At 30.8% G+C, this 21902-nt stretch overlaps 2 protein-coding genes across 2 annotated transcripts; one reads left to right on the forward strand and one right to left on the reverse strand.

The window, feature by feature from the left end:
• The first annotated feature begins 2202 nt into the window (after positions 1-2202).
• On the forward strand, positions 2203-4822 carry LOC132948888 (S-adenosylmethionine-dependent nucleotide dehydratase RSAD2-like). Its single transcript, XM_061019571.1, has one exon. It carries the CDS (start codon positions 2293-2295, stop codon positions 3352-3354), a length of 1062 nt encoding a protein of 353 aa, XP_060875554.1. The 5' UTR covers positions 2203-2292; the 3' UTR covers positions 3355-4822.
• An 8607-nt stretch (positions 4823-13429) lies between these two features.
• LOC132948758 (MAP kinase-interacting serine/threonine-protein kinase 1-like) lies at positions 13430-18853 on the reverse strand. Its single transcript, XM_061019399.1, has 5 exons — positions 17987-18853; positions 17783-17893; positions 15287-15643; positions 14864-15219; positions 13430-14801 (listed from the first exon to the last, which is right to left on the reverse strand). The coding sequence occupies exons 1-5, from the start codon at positions 18039-18041 to the stop codon at positions 14334-14336; spliced, it is 1347 nt and encodes a 448-aa protein (XP_060875382.1). The 5' UTR covers positions 18042-18853; the 3' UTR covers positions 13430-14333.
• Positions 18854-21902: the final 3049 nt, after the last annotated feature.

Raw genomic sequence — 21902 nt, forward strand, 5'->3', positions numbered from 1 at the left:
CATAATCGCAATAACTATTTATCATTCAATTCAATTTAAGTATAACAGTGACTTACTCAATGTCTAATGACAAGGTATACTCAATAGTCGATACCATATGTATTTCCCGATTATTATGAAAAGTTCTGGGAAATTATTACTTTTGTAATACTAGATCCAATGTTCAGATGTTCTACCAGTAACCACTTTTTATGTTGAAAATCGAGACATTTTTCTACTGTAAATCGTGACGTCAAATTAAACATTAAATGAAAAAAGGTGGGCAAGTAGGTCACAGTAATGGATGGTGTTAAATTTGAATTCAAAGATATAATATCATTGTATAAGAAAAACGATTCTGAACTAAAACTATCAGTCAGCCTATGATATTACCAAGTATACTTGATGATATTATTGTGAATAAAGTAATTAATATATTTACCTATTTATGTGGATGTGGAACCTTGTTTTAAATTATCAATCCTTAGCTATAAAAGTTGAACATTTTATAAATTGTTAACTACAAAAAAATAATTAAATTTTAAATTTGATAAATGTTGTCAAAATTTGAACTTTTGTGTCGTGTTGTGTTGTAATTGCTTATAAAAAAAAAATTGTGCATATGTATTTTTAATATTTTTCAACTGCTATTAGAACGATATATCAGGAGCCTTATATTAAATTATCACGCTTTTTACCCAACAAATAAAATTTTATTGATATTTATAGAAAAAAAAACTAAAAAAATTGAAAACTGACAATGTCCGTAAACAGCTCAAAAAGAGTAAAAATATTTTATAAATTTTATGGTATATAGAAAATGCTAATATAAACATTCAGTGAAATTTTCAAGTATCTACAGTCATTCGTTTTTTAATTACAATAAAATAAGAAAACTGTTACATGAGAAATCAAGTGAATATCAAATGTTGTAAAAATATAAATTTCAGACGCTCATAAAAATTTAATTTAAGTTTCTTGTAGACATTTTTTTTTGCTAAAGGTAGACAAACTTATGAGTAATCTTATATTACATTTTCAAATCTTAGATTTAAAAATAAAAATTTTTATGAATTCTCAACTCAAAATAATTTGCTAATTTTCGTGATTTTTCCGTATTTTGTCAAAATTTGAACTTTAAATGCTTATAAATAAAAACTGTGACTAAGGATTTTTAATTTTTTTTCATCTGCCTTTGAAACAATAACCTAGGCGCCTTCTATTTAATTATCAAGCTATTTTACTCAACAGATGGAATTTTATTGATATTTATAGAAAAAAAAACTAAAAAAAGTAGAAATTGACAATGTCCGTAAACAGCTCAAAATAAGTCAAAATATTTGGAAAATGTTATGGTGTATAGGAAATGCAATTATAAACATTCAGTCAAAATTTCATGTCCCTACGGTCATTTGTTTTAGAGTTACACCAAAAACTAAAATCGATTTTCTCAAAAACAGATTTTGCGTAAAAATTCCCGTTTTTCCTTAATTTTTCTTTTGTTTTTCACGTCGCTTTTGAAAACTACTGGGAAACTTTTACTTTTGACCCCCCAAAGTACCAACTAGATTCACTTTCCTATCAGAAAAGTTACTGTTGAAGAAAATCCAAGCATTTTTACTGTCCTAAAAGGTGATGACAGACACAAAAATAAAAATAAAAACACACATCATTGTAAAATCAATACATTCATCGTTCCACTCAGAATCTAAAATAAGAAAAACACAGAATTATAAAATCATAATTCCATCTTTCCGTTCAGAATCCAAAAGTTAAAACTTTTGTTTTTCTTTATTTAAGTTTAAAGTCGCATAAAACTTTATTTGAAAAAGCATTTTTTTTTTGCCTATTAAATGTAATTTTAATAAGTTATTCAATAGTAATTGATCGTTCAGACCACGTGATATAGAAAAAATGACGTTTTCACTTAAATTTGAAGTATAGGTATCAAAATATTATCTGCAGTCGACCATTACCCATATTTTTCATAATCCATAAATGTAGTGGTATAAAATATTTAAATATCGACTTTTATAACTTAATTGCTTTATGCCTGCATCTAAAATTTTGGTATAGAATTTTGCTCGTGAACACTGTCAATTAAATCGTTTTGCGGTGACGCGATTCGTCCACAGCCGCTCCCCACTCATTGTCGTCAGTTCGAAGCGCGACGATACATATACCCACCTAAGTCCACGTCGGTGACTGAGAGCTAATCTATGGTATTCGTGCAGTGTTCGTCGGTTTAGAACGTTTCAGCTCGGATACTAGTGGTGTATTATATACTGTAACGGTCCGGTGAGACCCTGCACGATGGCCATTGCTGCGGCAAACCTGCAGCTTTTGAAAATTATTGGATCTGCATGGAACGTAGTGTGTCGGGCTTTGACGTCCGTAGTCACGGCGTTGATGGACATGACGGTCGTAGTGGCCGCTACGGTCATCGCGTGGAACAGGACTGTCGGCGTGGACGATCCCGCCGTACCGCTAAGCGTTAACTACCATTTTACGCGCCAGTGCAACTATAGCTGCGGCTTTTGCTTCCACACGGCCAAGACGTCGTTTGTGCTGCCACTGGACGAGGCGAAGCGTGGGCTGACCATGCTGGCGGAAGCCGGCATGAAAAAACTAAACTTTTCGGGCGGCGAGCCGTTCGTCCGGGACGGCGGCCGCTTCATGGGCAAACTCATCAAATACTGTAAGACGGAACTGAGTTGGGCGGGCATCAGCATTTCAATTGTTAGTAACGGCAGCTTGATCCAGGAAAAGTGGATGAGGCAGTACGGCGAGCACGTGGACATGCTGGCCGTGTCATGCGACTCGTTCAACGCTGACACAAACCGAACGATCGGCCGGCAACAGGGCGCAAGAACCGATCACGTTGCAAAATTATACCAGGTACGTGAGTGGTGCGGACAGCACAAGATCGCGTTCAAGATCAATACGGTGGTCAACACGTATAATGTGAACGAACTGTTCACCGAGCACATCGACCGGTTACGGCCGGTCCGGTGGAAGGTGTTCCAGTGCCTGTTGCTGGAGGGCGAGAACGCGGGCGAGGGAGCGTTGCGTAACGCCGCCCGGTTCTACGTAACCGACGAAGAGTTCGACGGGTTCCTGCGCCGGCACGCTGAAGTTCAGATGCTGGTGCCCGAAAACAACGACGCGATGCGCGACAGTTACCTGATCCTAGACGAGTATATGCGGTTCCTCAACTGTCGCAACGGCAAGAAGGAACCCTCCGCGTCCCTGCTGGACGTCGGCGTCCAGCACGCGCTCCGTGGTTCCGGTTTCGACGAACAGGCGTTCCTAGAGCGGGGCGGCGTGTACATGTGGAGTAAGCAGCAGCTGTCCGAAGCTGAGCTCGAGTGGTGACGGACCAAACATTTTTTTCTTTCATCACTGCTACATCTCTATATCTTGCCTATATATTATATTATACTTATTGCAATTATTAAGGTACGCACAGCTTAGTTTTATATATTTTTTGGTGTGGTGATATTTTTCAAGTTACGATCAGCCGGTTTCTAAATTATATGAAACATATTCATTTGGACGATTTTTTTAAAATAAATATGCTTAATCCATGCCGATTTTCATAAATCAGTAATAACTATTAACGGAATAAGATATTGATAAAGGAATAAAATTAAAATATACAGACCGGGTCCCGTGAGAATATACCCAATGGCCGTAGAGGGGACTCGCTCGAAAAAAAATCTTTAACTGTTTCAAAAATAAAAATTACATTTTTTTTTACTTTTTTACCAAAATATTTAATTTAATTAAAAAATAAAATATATTATGTAGTCTTTGTCTTTGCGAGAGTCTAATAAAAAAAACAGATTTATGATAAATTTATTAGCTTATGAGATATCTTAATTCTTAATGGGTAAATCTAAACTATTACCTTTTTCATATCCAGAAAGGATTCAAAGTTTTAAATTATTTTCTTATACACAGACTTATATGGTAATATGAACACATTTAATATCTTGAAGTTTTCCTTAGTTGAACCTATTAAAGTATTTTTACTTAAACATATCCTCAAAATTTTCTTTTGTAAAAGTTGTGGTGGTCCAGACACATTTTGATTAAGTCCCCCCCCCCCTAAACCAATAAACCATATTGGAATATTGCCTGAAATAGTGATAAATAAATTATACGTATAATAGTTTGCATTTGTAGCGACAGTATATATAATGATAAATGTAGCTATAAATAAAAAAATTAAAAATAAATTGCATTTCAAAGAAAATCGACCGAATCATAACATTTAAAAATTACACAAATTACACCTTCCACAGTCTATTACCTAGCTTTGAATTAAAAAGAAATATTGATAGCTGTGCGTTTACTTAAATAACACACCCACACATTTGATTTGATTTGGTGGACTGGTCAGCTCCCATTTCGCTGCGGTACCGTTTCGCCGAATTTATTTTTTCGCAGTTCCATTTCACCGAATTTATTTTTTAGGTAACTCTTTAACTCTCAACTTAAGATTACTCAACAATTATTCATTGTGTTTAATTAAATAACTAATATTGAGCTGTCATGGTCTTAAAATATAAAATGTGCCCAATTTAAAATATTGACGATGAAAATCATTAATTCATCAATTGATAATACTCATAATAATATTATCCCAAATCTGCAAAATAATTTGATTTTTATACTATTTTTTTTTTTCAAATATTCCTATTGTAATGACGTGAAGTGTGAACTATGAGATTGTGATGCGTGGTAGATAACACCAGTGATTTGAACGCATTGATATTTGCATAAATGCATAATAATCATGATTGTCAGAACTAATAAAAACTCTTTTCTTCCACACCTCAACTAAGAAGAAAAATATATATTTATATAATATATTATACTTGCCTATAGTTTAGTATTACCTATTAATTGTTATACCTTTACGTTTTATAATATACGTATTGAAATTTTTTGTTTAATCCTACATAAATTATTGTATTTAAAAAAGTTAAATATATCTTCAATAATTATATATAAAAAAAAAATTGTTTTCTAAATATTCTGATTTTTTTATTTGCTTATCTATTATACAAGGTGTAACAGAAAGTGTCTATTTATCACTTTTCAAATCACAAATTCATAACCATGTTCTAAGACAAAAATAATTTTACGCGGCGAAATGGGTCAGCGGCAAAATGGGATTAATTTGGCGGCCAAATGGGATACGACCGGTGGACTTGGGAAAGGTATGCTTTAACCGGCTATGCCTATTATAGATTCATAGCCTCATAGAATAACTATTATAAATCATAATCATTCGTAGACCATAGTTGACGATAACCTGATTCTGGGAAAAACATCGTAAAAACATAAATACAAATTGAAGTTGAACAACTTCCTCGGAGCAATCCCGGTGAGTTAATAATATATACCTAATACAGTAATACCTAAAAAGGTAGGTATATATATTTTTTTTTTTCTTAAGGGTGGCATTTTACCTCACTTGACTCCCTAATTACAGCACTGCTAAAATCTAATATCTCTAAATCTAAAATAATATATTTCACACTATATTATCACGAATTAAATGAATAATTGAGTCGATGAAAAATGCCTATATTATGTTAGAATTGCATTCAAATTTCAAACGGTCATTAAGTTTATCGTTTATGGTATAAAACAGGGAAGTCCAACCCGCGGTTGTCGAAGCCTTTTTTTGGTCTTCCTTTGAAGGATATGTAATACATAATATATTTAATACGGCGCTGGGAGATGGCTTGACGGCAGTCGGTCATATCTCCGACTAATAAAAATAATAATAGTAATAATACCATAGGTCTGTGAATAATACGTACCTTATAATGTGATAACATTGATCACTTATGTTTGTTAATTTAATACGAACTATAATTAATTTTTTTTCTTTTGCCGGCCCCCCAGTGTTTATAAATGTATAAATTGGCCCGCCAACTACAAAAGGTTTGATCACCCTGGTATAAAAGATGTAATATATAGGTAATCTGAAATATTTAGTCATATTGTATATTTTATATAGTAAACTAATATTTTATAATCAATTTAGGATATATACGCGGATATGTACGATTATAATATACTATAGTATGTACAGTTGTTGTAGGTACTATCACAGTATCACAGAATATAACAATGGTACATTGTACTATGTTTATATTAATAATATAATCTAATAAATATTTCTCAAATCTTGGTCCCGTTCTATATAAAATATAAAGTCTTCATTAGTTCATTAAAAGGACGCTATACCCCAATGTGTTACAAACGCATACAAAATCACATAATACAATATAATATTATGTGTTCGGGCGTTCAGCTCTTCAGCAGTAACAATTATAACCTATAAGCTATTAAAACTTATGAGTTCATTACTAATATGTGATAACTATATTCCGGCCCACGAGAGAAAATTACAGTTTCACGCATACAGACTGTCGGTGGAGACCGTTCCGATGCCGCGTTGCCCCCTCCCCCATTTCCGAGACTGTAGCGTCGGGAGACGGTAATATTTTTCTCTCGTGGCCCGGTGTATAGTTATCACGTATTATATAGTATTTAGTAATGATCTCATAAGTTATAATACCTTATTACACAAAATTGTAACTGTTGCAGTGCTGAACACATAATATTACGACGTATTATGTTATATTGTATGCGTTTGTACAACGGAGACAACACATGCGGGTATAGCGTCCTTTTAATGAACTAATGAAGACGTTTATTTGTAATATAATATATTAGCTATTATAAAATTTAATGGTAAGAACACTAAGGACATTATCAGGGTTTTCTCGTGGGTTTTCACCATATTTTAACACGTTATTGTTATGCTTATGAGTACGTTATAACTTAATAAGAGTAGGTAAGTAAAATATTAAAAAAAAACTTAAAAAAATTTTTATTCTTTATGAATTTAAACTTTAAAGTGTTTCTTAGGATTGGATCAACTTTAGTCTTTATTCAACAAAAAAAATGAGATTTAAAAAATAAACTACGTGACTTAAATAAATGTTTTTACAATCATCATTTTTCTAAAACCAGATTTACAAATTAACTACTTTGAATTTTTCAAAAAAAAATATCAATTTTTAAATTTTTTTATTCAGTATTTATTAAAAAATAAAAATGTTTATACTATAGGTACTAAACGTGTAGCTGAGTCTGTAAGTTATATAAAAAACAATTTTATTGATTAGAACTAAAGCTATATTTGACAGGTCTTCCTGTTACATCCTATAATATATCGTATTTTAATGAAGACGTTTATTTGTACAGAAGAGGACCAAGAGAAATAAAATATACATAGGTACAGATTATAATATGAAAATTAAACGTCAAATACTTTTGTAGGATTCACGACATACGACGGTTATAACTTATAATTATAACCATTGATTATAAATACTAGTATACTACAATAGTATTTATAAATTATAATCAATGGTATAACTAAGACAGTAATATAAAAATAAAACTCAAGCTATCCTCGTGGCTCAGGATACCTATGTCCTATGGTAGAAATCATTATAATATATTTGTTCATTATTTATTAGACATTAGTCAATAGCCATTACTCATTAGTCATTAGTATAATATGCTATTAGTGCAACCTATATGCATGATGTGTCCGGTAATGCTTTTAGAGTAAAATAAACCAAACCATTGTAATAGTGTAACTAATATAATATTATATAAGTACTTCAGTTATGTATCAATATATCAGATGTATAATTTTTTTTTAATAAAAATATATTTTTACACGTGAACACAATGATTATTATTATATTTTATCATTATTATCTAGGGTTGATCCAGCCTCCAGTAAATGAATTTCATTCATTATTTTCTGTTATTCCTATTATTCCCATTTATATGCATAGTATGTGTAGCTGTGTAGGCTTGCGCGGTTCTACTTTTTCTTTTGTTCGTTATCTCGACCAAAATAGTTTTTATTATGATTTCCATTCTTATTTTAAATATCTAATTTTAGTTTGAGACAAAATGTTATAAAAATTCATATATTTTTCAAAAGAACAACACTAACGGTTGTATCTGAAAAAGTTTGTACATTACTGAAAATGCGTAGCTGCGTGCTTAATATTATATTAAAAATATACTTATCTGATGGAAAAGTATTACATTATAATGATAAAGACATAAATACATAATGGCATAATGCGTAGGTAGGTACTTCTATTGACTATTGTAAGACAAATTCCAATCAATTGTTATTGCTTATTAGATATAATATCTTTATGTGCATTACATTGGGGGGGGTCTCCTTCACCCCCTCCTCATCCTGTTAAGATTTTGGACCCTCCCTCATACAACACGTATTGGGGCATTGAGCCCGTGGCTCGTGTATGGTAATTTGGAGTATCTGTGTATCAGTATTCATTATTTCATTATTCAGTTCATTTTATTGTAATCTCTCCGGCCCGCAGACAAGAAAAAAAAATAAAAACCATTTATATTATAATATTATGTTTTAGTGTTGTAATTTATTATTTCTGTTCATTGGTTTTACCTTTTAACCAAAGCTCGACGTCTGAAATATTTATGGCCCGCGGACAATTTCAAGATTCCTTTTGTGGCCCTTCAAAAATATTAATTTGTGAGTTAGTGACTCCTGGTATAGTGTATCAAAAACAAAAGTATTCTTTAAAACTAAATTGAACTATAACTTAGAAGATTAATTATTTAAAAAGTTACGAGTTTCCATAACAATATAATATGCGGTAATCCAGCACCAATGGTAGGTAGCGTTGGTACTTGGTGTAAGCACGACTGTAGATACCTACTACATACATATTATAATATACCTATAGCACTATCCTATCAGCCGTGGTTGTTATTTAATATTAGCAATATGCCGAAAAATGAATTGAATTATAGTATAATACTATATCATAATATGTTTCCGGTTTTGTTGAACCGAAGATTAATTAACTTACATACATAAAATAGCTATAGTCACAGTAGTTTGAAATGGACGATTATTGATTAAATGATTGGATGAAAATATATAAATGATATAATAGTGGTGTAACTGAGACAATATATTTTTTTTTGTAAAATTTTATAACTTTATAGATATCAAAATTTGTTACAATATTTTTATGATAAACTATAATAGTATATGGCGCATATTAACAAATTAATAATTATAAATTTATAACATAAGTACAGTAATGTACATATTAAATGGTTATAAACCTTGTAAAAATAATATATTATATAGATAATGATAAATAATAATGACTTCAGAGTACAGATTATTATTATATAGTGTCACATTCCTTTTCTAGAAACTCAAACACCACAAACTATGGTCTATGATCAATTGACAACTACATTGAAAATATACAAGAATGACGATTGTAAAATATTCTATAAATACTGAATTATATTATATCACATAAACAGCCGCATAAGTTATTATCGAAACATTATGAAGTTATTTACAACAATGTGTTTTTATAAATAGACGAAATAAAATCCAACCGTGTATAATAATAGAAACTAATTTGATTTTTCATACCTTTTCCAATAAATAAATAAATATATATTCATTTTAATATTGAATTTCTATCAATTATATAGATGGTTATATATAGTATTTAATTTGGACCTCGGGATATCAAAACAAAACTTTAAACTCCTCAATTACGCCACTGAGCCACTGATTACAATAATTTATAGATAATACTGCAATATCGTGTGTCGCAGTGTTTGGAAAGAATGTCGTATTGTCGTTCATGAACCTAACGCTCGTTCACGCGTTAACGTTCATATTTAGTGAACGATATGTGAACGTCAGTACGTCACTAGTTTTTTTCAAATAGAACGTGAACGACGTTTATATATTTAATGAATTCGAACGATTTTTGAGACGTTCAAATGTATTTATTATTTAACAAATATTGATTGATAATACTAATTAAATAAGTACCGAAATATGTTTTAAAAATCAATTTCTATTTAATAATGTACAAGTGCGTAACATTGTTAGAGATAGGAATATTGTACCCAAAAAATTAGGTAAATTTTACGTAAATTTTTTATAGGTTTGTTAGTTGTTACTCGTGATAAAAAGATTAGAGCTCTCATCTCTCAACATTGTACGTTGACTATTACAATATTTTTATTTTTAAGCGAGATGTTAGTATGTAAGATATTGAAATTTAAAAATACTCATATAACTTGCTTGAAAAGTAAGCGAAGGTTTAAAAAATGGTTTTAACAATTTTAATTTACCTTCAACAATTATTTCTGACATACATTTTGGTTTTGGTGGCTTTATACCCTCTATGATTTCGAATAGTTTTTTTAAGTAATCTTCCCTCGGCAATTCGGTTAATGTTAATACACTCTACGGAACATTTAGTATTGCACTTGAACAAATTTGACTAGGTGAGTTGTTGGTTATTTTGGCTTTTGCCTTCATAATTTTTTGAATTTTTACTGCAGAAAGCATGTTTTCATTCGCTTTGTGTACTCACGTGATCGTATTCAATAAAGTTGGACTATCTATATTTAAATCGGTTTTTGAAATACAGGGACACTGCATTGAACTTGATTTAGTACATCTCCAACGAATCATATAGTTTTGCAATCTTTTTGAATGTTGTACAAATATCCACCGTATGGAATTTGAGGTTTTTATTATTATTTTGAATCACTTCCATTATATTATATTCGCACAATTAATTAATAATAATCAACGTTCCACGTTAATAACCAGATGAACGAAAAATGCGTACTGAAGAAAATGTCATACCTAACATGTAGCCATGGCCCATATAGGTATAGGTACCCACTTTTAATTAAAAATAATCACAACAATAACTTACTATATGAACAAAAAAACCACATTTGTAATAAATAATAATAAAATGTTGTAGATACTAAGATACCAACAGGCAATAACAGTTCACAGATAGAGACTACAATAAAATAGAATAGCTTTATCATTTTTAAGATAAAGTTAAATGCCAATTACTTTTATTACTATAAATACTTTAATAGTTTAATCTCTTATATTTCAAATGTATATTTATACATATACAGTTTAAAATATTTGGTGTATTATTTCATTAAATATTATTAATATTTATTATGATATAAAAGTATATGAAAATTGTTAAACGAATATTATATATTATATATATGGTTATTATAGATGCCTATGTCAAAAAAAGTTTTACACAATTATATTGAAATATAGATAAATGGTTTAAACATTTAAAATTATAAAATGTACTGCACTATAGTAAAAAAGTGTTATGTATTTAGTTGGTACTGGGCTTTTTTTACAGTATTTTGATATCGGGGATTTTTTTTTCCGATTACCCTTGCGTAACATTTTTGGCTCACAGATACTGCATGTCGGCAATCGATGCCTGCCCATTATATCTTAATCCGTGCTGCAGCTCACTTGAATTCCTAGATGACCTTACCAAACCTTACCCCACCTTACCAATGATTGAATTTGGATATTATATTAACTATTTTACCGCCATATGCGGAAATCCATTATTGTTTGGAGGTGGCAAATATAATGTTTAAGTGTTTAATATAGTATAATATTAAAATATATACTAATATGTACAACTTGGGGTGCTGCCTTTGTGGTTGGTTACGTAAAGCTTAGTCTCTACGAATTACGAATAATATTTTTCAAACTATAACAATATAATTAAAACTGTTATTTTTTGTTTAAGGCTGTTGAAAGCGAACCATCAAAATCAAAATTGGACTTCTAGAAAGTGGAAGTATGTTTTCTTTCTTCTAGTTTAAATGCACGAAAAAACGACTGTTTTTAAGGAGTTCGATATAGGCAATTTTTCATGCGTTTGTGTGCGTAGTAAGTGATCATTATAATATTATAGGATTTGTGTGAATTTTAGTGAAACACTGTAACTTGATTTCGTGTTTCCAATGATATAATATAATAATATACTTCATCGAGTGACATAGTATGAATTACAACACTAAAACAAATGACCGTAGGTATATGAAATTTTGACTAAATGTTTATATTAGCATTTTCTATACACCATAACATTTTCCAAATATTTTGACTTATTTTGAGCTGTTTACAGACATTTTCAGTTTCCATTTTTTTTAGTTTTTTTTTATATAAATATCAATAAAATTTTATCTGTTGGGTAAAAATTCTTGAAAATTTAATAGAAGGCTCCTAGGTTATTGTTTCAAAGGCAGATGAAAAAAATTAAAAATCCTTAATCACAGTTTTTATGTATAAGAATTTAAAGTTAAAATCTTGACAAAATACGTAAAAATCACAAAAACTAGCAAATTATTTTGAGTTGAGAATTCATAAAAATTTTTCTTTTTAAATCTATAAGATACTCTACTTAATAATTCCCAATTCGAGCACTGGGCCGTAAAGTGGCGCCATTTACACATTAAAGTTAAATAGAGGTGCCAATATTTAAGCAGGCCATTTTTTCTTCATCATGGTAAATATATTTATTATTGGGTTGAAGGGTTAATGGTTATAAAGTTATAATATATTTTTTTTCTCACTATTTTAGTATAATTTAAGCCTTTATATTTTTAATACATTTTTAGGCAAGCTGAACTATTTTTAAATGTAATGTAATATTGAGCTTTTACTTTTTCAACTTGTTTGTTAACCAATGTTAAATTTAACAGATCAAAATTAATTCACATGGTTTATCACTTCAAATAATTTACAATCATAAGGTGATAAAAGTATAAATGTATTGTGGTATTGTTTAAGGCCTCGGCAAATGTGTCATTTTTAGGGAGTTGTGTTTAGGCAATTATTTCGTTCCTGCCATTACTGATTGTCTTTGTGTGTGTAGTAAATGATCATTAGTGTGTATACACCTCGATCATCACCCACGGCCGCATCAATTTACAATTCATTGTTATTTCTTAACTGGTTATGGTCCCACGCACAAGTCATATGATCAAAATATTCAAAACCAATTTATGGACGTGAAATAGCCGTCGCACTGACAAAAATTAAGGTACTTCTAGTGGTTTGATTTAAAAAATGTAATAATGTTTGTGTTGGTAAACAAGTTTACTTTGCATCGGTCGGAGCACTTTTTCAAATTTAGCAAATTCTTGACAAGAATAAATATTTTACATTTCATAAATTTATCTAAAATATAAAAAATATGCTCCGACCGATGCAATGTAGACTTGTTGACCAATTAAAACATAATTACATTTTTTAAATCGAACCAATAGAAGTACTTTAATATTTGTCAGTCGCTAAGGTCGTTTTGATGAAAAATTAATAGGATTTGCAGGGGCCTTAACACAACAAACTATTTAATACTTGATCATTGAGTAGAACATTATCCAAAACGGCAATACTTGATTTAGTCATAATAGGCATTAGGCTTTCATATAATAGTTAAACATTATTCAATTAAATTGCAAATTGTTTTATTTTCACTTTTTTCAATTTTGGAATTACAGTGGTTCTATTTATGTTTTGTTTTTAACACAAACTGTTAACGTGTTTTCAAATTCAATATTATCACAATGAACATTTATAAATGTATATAAATTATTTAAAAAATGAATTTTGCATTAGGTAAAAAAATTCCAATTTTTTTTTATTTCACAATATCAAAAAAAATTATTTTTTTATTAACAATAGTTTTTAACGTGCATTGCTTGTATAAATAATTTACTTAAAAAACATTCCATACTTCTCATAAAAAAATACACAAAAGTTTGTAACTTAAACTCTATGCATGACAGCCTTTTTTTTCTCTATACCATTACTAACAAAAAAAAAAAAAAACAAATGGCACCTGATGAGCTATATTCTAGATAAGACATTAGTTTTGGTGAAAACGTTCGCATATTCTGCGGACTAACCTGTCTAATTATACAATATATTAATATAGGTACCTTGTTGGTTTTCTATAAGAAAAAAAAATAACAAACTTATTGATTTTGTTAACCATACCCGAAAGTTTACATATTAATGGCACCATAATACAAAACGTGTTGCCAAACATTGGAATTATCACAAATTTTAATTATTACCTTTTTTTTTTTTTGAAGACTGAGCTTTTCAAAGTACAAAAATAAGTCTGTATTTATATATATTATATAATAACATAACTATTAAGTTATTATTTTATAATATTTATTGCGTATTTTAGTCTTTATAAAAAAAACAGATACATGACTATTAGTTAAAAAAAAAAAATTGTCAATTCATATTTGTATTTAAATTATTTCCAAATTTTTGTTTTCTAATGATTTTAATTAGTATAAAAAAAGTGGAGAGGTAATGAATGTAGGAGGCATGTTAAACTCTAGCCGCTAGGAGATGCAATGATTGGTAATTGAGCAGGAGCTCGGTTACCAGTAGTTTCGTTGGAACATTGTGGTTTACCAAGTGACCTACGCTGTACAATCATGGAATGCGATGGCGGTGAAAGTCTTTTAGCAGCAGCAAGAGGTACATCAGATGATGAAAACAAACTGAAATGCTGCAGGAACACTCGATTAGCCGACATAGCAGACTCTGCAAATGTAGAAAGGGCGCGAGCACTATTGTTGCGTCTTATAACACATGGTGTACTTAGTTCACGATCTTTAGGTTTTTCTTGCTGTAATCTAAAGACCCATGGATGATTTAAGACCTCAGCAGCACTTGGTCGAGCACTAGCTTCTTTAACCAGCAATTTGCTGATCAAATCTTTGGCTTCGCTTGATATGTCTGCCCACTCACGGTCTGGGAATTCATAACGACCCTCGTGAATGCTTATAAAAAGCAAACCCTAAAACAAATATTCACCATTAAAAATTTGATCATTTAATTATCATTCCAAGATAGTCTTACTTGGCATTCTGGACAAGCATTTCCTGATTCCCATCCACAATTGGAGCCGCAATTCCCATAAAATGGCGGGTAGCCACAAAGTAGTATGTATGCTACTACTCCAAGTGACCACAAGTCGCAACGCTTATCATAATAATGGTAATTGGAGTCTGGACTTCCAACAAATGCATCTACAACTTCAGGAGCCATGAAATCAGCACTTCCTACTGGAGTTAATAGTTGTGGCGTTGCACTGCCATCAACTGGATTTAACTTAATACCAGATCCAAGATCAAAATCACATAACTTAACAGGAGTTAATGCTACAGGATCCACACAAAGGATATTTTCGGGTTTCAAATCACGATGAGCTATTCCTGTATAATACAATTTTAAATTTAAATACATTTCAGAAAATCAAATAAAATCTATTATATAAGGTACCTTTTTGATGTAGAAAATTTAATGCACTGGCTAAATCTTTGACAATAAGACTAGCTTCACATTCTGTAAATCTCTTTCGTTCCTGTATTCTATCAAGCAGTTGTCCACCTACCACCTTTTCAAACACCATGTAAAATTTGTCATCAGCCTCAAAGAATTCAAGCATTTGAATGATGTTTGGGTGGCCTTGGCAATGGTAAAATGTTTCAACTTCACGGAATACACGTGCTCGAGCATGTTCGGCAATTTTGTCAATTACTTTAACAGCAAATTCTAAGCCAGTTAACACGCTTACACACGTTTGAACAGATGCATAAGCACCTTGACCCAATACTTCACCAGTCAATTTATATGCATCTAAATAAATAAAATATAATACATTATTATTAATTTGCTAATAAACAAACAAAATTAAACTTAAATTATATTATCTAGGAAAACAAAATTTACTACAAATTGACAATGACCATGATATTACAAGAATCAAATATTTAACCATTTAAAATGTTTTCTTTATCAGCTCATACATTAGTTTATAATTTTTTTTTTTTTATTGATCCTTAAGCATGTATGGCCTTTAGCTGTTTGTAGGGTTGTATTGTGGTGGTGGTAGGGTTTGGAACGGTGAGTGTTTGTTTGGTAGAATTTTTAAGTGGGCACCCGTATGTATCTGCCATGCCTGGGTGAAGGATGGCGGTCTTTCACCCCAGACACCGTGACTGCCCGAAGAAAAATGCCACCCATAGCTGAGATCGAACCGGCGTCGGTACGCGTTGAAACCGACGCCTTAATCCCCCCACAGTTCATAATTAGTTCAAATACATATTTGATTAAATATTTTATGTATCTACAATTCTGATCATATAATAAAATAAACCTAAGTATTTATCAACAAAACGGTTTATACATAATAAATAACCAACAACTAATAACATTTATAAATGTATCATGGGTTGTATCCAAAAACCACACTCATTATCGGCTCGTTGTATAGCAGAATACCGCACATTATTTTTAATCTACACCAAACGTATTCTGAACATCTAAAACTTTTACCAAGTTCACCAAAAGGTTTGGTAGAAGCACTAAATTATGTTTTAAATTACGATATTCTTACCACCCAAAATTAAACAATGACTCAGGTATGTTTTCAATAAGATGAAATTTCTATTTTAACATATAAAATAATATAGACCTCTCATGTAATTATTATGATGAGTACCTACTTGACTGACAAAAATGTCTATTATTTATATTTTAAATAATAAATTTATTATTATATATTTAAAAATATATACATTTTTAAGTAATTATAAAATTTACAGTTTTTGGATACAACAACCTTCAGAAATTGTATGGTTGTGTCCTATATTTGATCTGAAGTGTGCGGTTTTTAGATTTAACAGTATCATGATTAACTCAATAATTTTAATCTACCCAATAAAGTTTAAAAAAATATATTTATCATTAACAGAGGTAATGAAGGCAAATTTCATATTTAATAAAAACAAATGTATAACAAATGTATCTATATCTGCTGTGTTATTATTATAGCAATAATACGTTTAAGTACCTAAATAAAGTAAATTTTCTAAAAAAAATGTTATCAAATACCTAGTAATATTTTACAACAATTTTATATTTAGAACAATAAATTATTCTTTATTTTAAAACATCAAATTTGATATTGGTATTATGAGTTACAAATCTTTTTTATATTAAATTATAATGCAGATAGTTTAGAAACAATTGTCGATTACAATTTTAATTTCCTTATCATTAAAGTAAATTGTACCTATTATGATAATAACACATAACAATATGTCATCATTAAATAATTATTAAGTACTTACTACTTATTACTAGACTCACATTAATTACAGATTAAAATCAGAAGAAAACAAATGTTTTTAGATTTAATTGTTTATATTTATAAAAACTTGTTCTGGTTATTATTTATCTAAAAAAAAAACTACAAACTGAAATTACTAAGATAAATATTATTGTATTCCTGGAGTAATTATAATATTTAGAAAATTTAAGTAAGAAAATGATACTGTATAGAACAATAACATTTCAATATTTTAATCTTTGGTATTTTTAAATTATACTGGTAATAATTTATTGATTTGTACATATAAAAGTTTACTAATGGTAAAATATTCAATCTTACTAGATGTTAATAAAAAATAATAGAAAATTAAGCATTAGGTATATCACAGGAAATACCAAACTCAGAAACTTATTCCTGTTAGTCATAGTTTGGCCAACTCATTGTGTGTTTAAATGTTGGCAAATGTAGTTGTTTTATTAACAGTAAAAAAAACTATTAAAAGAAAATGACCTACAAATGGTTTTCAAGTAGACAACTATCACCATTTCGAGCAAATAAATTATACCTAAACTACAGAACGTAATCTACCTACCTAATAAATTAATATTAATTGTTTTGTAATTTTTGTAACAAACAATATACATCTCATTGAGCATACATACCTTGGAAACAAGATGTCACAAGGCTGTTGGTGATCTTCTTCTTCTTGCGCTTGTTACGAGCCTCTTCTTTTCTCAACGATAGTGATTCAGACTTTTTTTCAACCGGGACATCTGTCAATCAAAATTGACAAGCACATTAGAAAACTACAATCTATGTACACAAATTGTATCTATGCACGACAACGCAGAGGAACTAATACTTACTTTGGGTGCTCTCAGTCTGTCCGGGTGTTTCTTCTTCAATGATACTCTCGACCATTTTTAATGAGTGCGTTGCGTACGAAGATCAGTGGATAATACTTTAGGGAGTGGATAATGGAACACGGCGTATGTGTACGTTAACAGACGGCGCAATCACAAAATAATTTAATAACGAATAAATATTTAATTTAAACTTAAAAAAAGTAATATATCACAGCACTTAATTATCCGCCGGCGAGCGTAATATTTTAAATTTCTAGTAAAATATCACGATTCTTCGCCCGTATATGACTATAAATATAATATCTTTTATCAACTTGTTTCCTTTTTTCCCGTCTTATCAGCGGGTTTTTTCCTCGGTATTTATACAGGGCAAAAGATAATATATCGAAATACTTAATAAATAACGAATAATTTACAAAAACCGGGACGCTTGGGACGACGACGTGTAATACTTTTGAACGGCCGACGATATTCTTAAATCATTCGATCCTGGGAGCGTTGTTACAGTCGCACAGACACAGAAAGTTCTCGACTACACGATTCCGACGGTATAACAACAACAACAACAACCGTTACGCTAAGACGACTGTATTGTATTATATTATATTCTTCTACTGTTGTAAACCACCACGCGAACTCCAACACACCACAAGAGTTTACAAACACGAACGCATAAGCCGACAGTGAAACGGACTAGGACACTACTCTCGACTGACTGACTGGCTGAACACGGCGGACGGTGGACCGGCCTGCTGCTGCTGCTGTTGTTGTTGTTGTTCGCTCTCTCGCACACACCGAAACACACTACGGCTGGTTGTGCAGTGTTGATGGAAAACGGCGCACGACGACACTACCGGCGCGGCTGTGCGTCGCGTCCCCTTATATACGGGACACCGCGCGTTCCGCCCGCCATTCCATGTCAACGGCACGTTTTATTTAGGCGGCGTGCACACAGACCTACCGACCTCCTCCGTCCGCGTGTACGACGCGCCATACAAGAAACGCACATCTCTGTATAGTCTGTAACGACACTCGCCGTGACGTCGTCGTCGTTACTCGTTACCACTCACCGCCCGACCACCGTCGGCCGTCGTTGTTGTTGTTGTTTTTCGGCCGACGGTGAGCTCTATTCAATTTTTTCTTCTCCTTTTCACCCGTCTTCATTTACGTTGACGTCACATTATGATCATCGGAGAGGGAACCCATTACAGTGATGATGATCGTCATCATAAATATTAATAATAATAGTTTTATGTGCTCGTAATAGCGGCGTAGAGCGTCTTTTACCCCCCCCCCCCCTGGCTCCCTCCTAGGCATTTGTTTTTTATTTTTTAAATAAATTAAAGTTATAATAATATGGTCAACCGTCGTGGCGTCGTCTAACTTAGACTCTAACATACTTTGTTGTTTTGTTTTTTATTGTTCGTCCGGTCCCGGCATTCATTGGTGGGTGAGGGGGTGGGGGAGTTAGATATTGGTAGGTACGTGTTGTGTGTAATAACTAAAGACCGGATTTATATGTTTTTACATATCGTTACTGGGTCTATGCAGTCTTATGAGAGTAAAAAATGTGGATGATTTGTTCAATTCTGAATGCATAGAAAAAAGTTTTTTTTGCATATTTGAGAATATTTTATGGGTTAGAGAATATTTAACTCATTTAGCATATTTTGGAATATTTCGTAAATTGTGAGAAAAAATTTGTATTTATTTTTAATTTTAATATTACGGTACCCAGAAAAAATTTTTTTGAACATTTTTTACAATTTTCATTTTATCATTTCCAACTCTTACTAAAGTGCAATAATATTCCATTAGAATACGAAACTTTAAATACCTAATAATTAACTCACTATTAATATAAAATTGAAAAAAAAAAATTTTAAATGCATATTAAAGTAAATATAATGATGTTTATTGATTATTTTTGCATATTTTTGCTTTTTTTTGTATATTTTGCATATTTTAGCATATTTTTTAAATTTTTAAGAGAATATAATGAGAATATTTTAAGGTTTTTTCGAGAATATTAGCATCATATTTAAGGTATTTTAAGAGAATATAAATCCGGTCTTTAGTAATAACTAATAACTAATAATTATAACTAATAAGGAATAACTATAATAACGCTCCCATAAATCGTAGTCTGATTGAAATAAAATATGGTACGATATCGTGTTTCGTGTATGGTGTGCGGTATAATATCTATATACTAGGTAGAGGTAGACTACACGGTCTACACGTGTCTACTGCGTCTCGTGATTTCTAAAATGTTGTAGTTAATCCGAGTAAAATAATTTAATCATGCTGTTCTCGGCGCGGCGACCGGCGTGTAAACACGGAAAAAAATCGCCCTCCAATTTATTTTGTAGATGTTACGGTGCCATACAGCAGTGCACGCGGCTTAGTTAGGTTGGGGCCCGTGTACTACGCATTATACTTATGCCACATCTATTGAAAATAATACACGAAACCCGTCATATTATACGCTAGTTGTTATTGAACATTTGAACGTTAAATTATAGAGGCTTTACTGCTTTAGTATGCCACACACTACCGTCTCTACCTCGCGGAAGACACATTATATGACAGTATATAATATTAGTCAGTATAGGTACTATTTTTTTTTTTTTATATGTACTCAGCATATTGTCGTCGTAGTATAATACTCGCATTTATTTTATAACATATAACATTTTTATCACAACGGAACGTAGGTTGATTAGGGGACTTGTACCTTGTACATACAGTATAGTGTACAACTGTGTTCCTACCAACCTACGGTATCCACTAACCATAATATCATTGGAGTATAATTTTAGTGGTAAACGTATTTCTTATATTATTCTAAACAACTCGACTCATGATCGTTTAAAATATTAATATTTTAATTTTACATTTTCGGAAATGATGTATCAATTGTTGATATGCGTTTTAAACGTGGGCTTATTTTACAATAATTAAATACTTTATTGTACATGTTGGCTAGTTGAAAACGCTCAGTGGTAACTGTTCACTAGTTTACCAATATCCATTTCTCAGGTGAAATATTTGTTTACCAAATTTTTAACCATACCTAGTATATTAAATATTTACTTAGAATATTATAAACAATTAAATTTTGATTAAATAATTTTTGAGGAAAAAACACATTTTAAAACTAGATAGATATTAGGTACCCATTATAATTCCGTACCTATACCAGATGGCAGATACGAGCTTATAGCTCAGTTGGTATTCGTATCATCTACCTATTCTTAATGTATTTTATTGTAATTGATTTGGCTGAATAAATAAATAAATAAATACAATTATAAATATAGCATATTAGATTGATCTTTTTATTTATTATTCAATTATTGTGTACCTACCTATTGGCTATTAGCACCATTATTAAATAGTTTAATTATCACATCAAACGAACGTTATCGTTAAAATGCCAGTTTATATATTATGTATAATAAATAATTATATAATATTATTATTAAATAAAATTTAATAAGCAGTAATATAAAATATAAATGATCGAATTACACGTATTATACAGCTATACTCTTATAGCTTATAAGCTGTCACCTAAAATCGTAACAATTCGTTACTTGTAGTGATGCACAGTGTACACATACACAATTATACAAAATAGTTTTAAATATAATTGGATAATTGATGTTAAATATAAATGCATTTAATAATTATGCCTATATATTGCAGACTGCAGTATATATTCTCAGAGCCATATTTGGCTTTGCAGGGGCTTTTTTGGAAGCAAAAAAATAAATTCCAATGTGCAATGAAAACAACAAAATGTCGAAGGCCCCCATTGGCCTGGGGGCCCTGGGCTCGTGCCCTCAGGGTAAATTCGGCTATGTATATTGTATATTGTATATACAATATTACTAAATATACTATATAGTAT

Source organism: Metopolophium dirhodum, chromosome 7 (assembly GCF_019925205.1).
Source record: "Metopolophium dirhodum isolate CAU chromosome 7, ASM1992520v1, whole genome shotgun sequence".
Lineage (NCBI taxonomy): Eukaryota > Metazoa > Arthropoda > Insecta > Hemiptera > Aphididae > Metopolophium > Metopolophium dirhodum.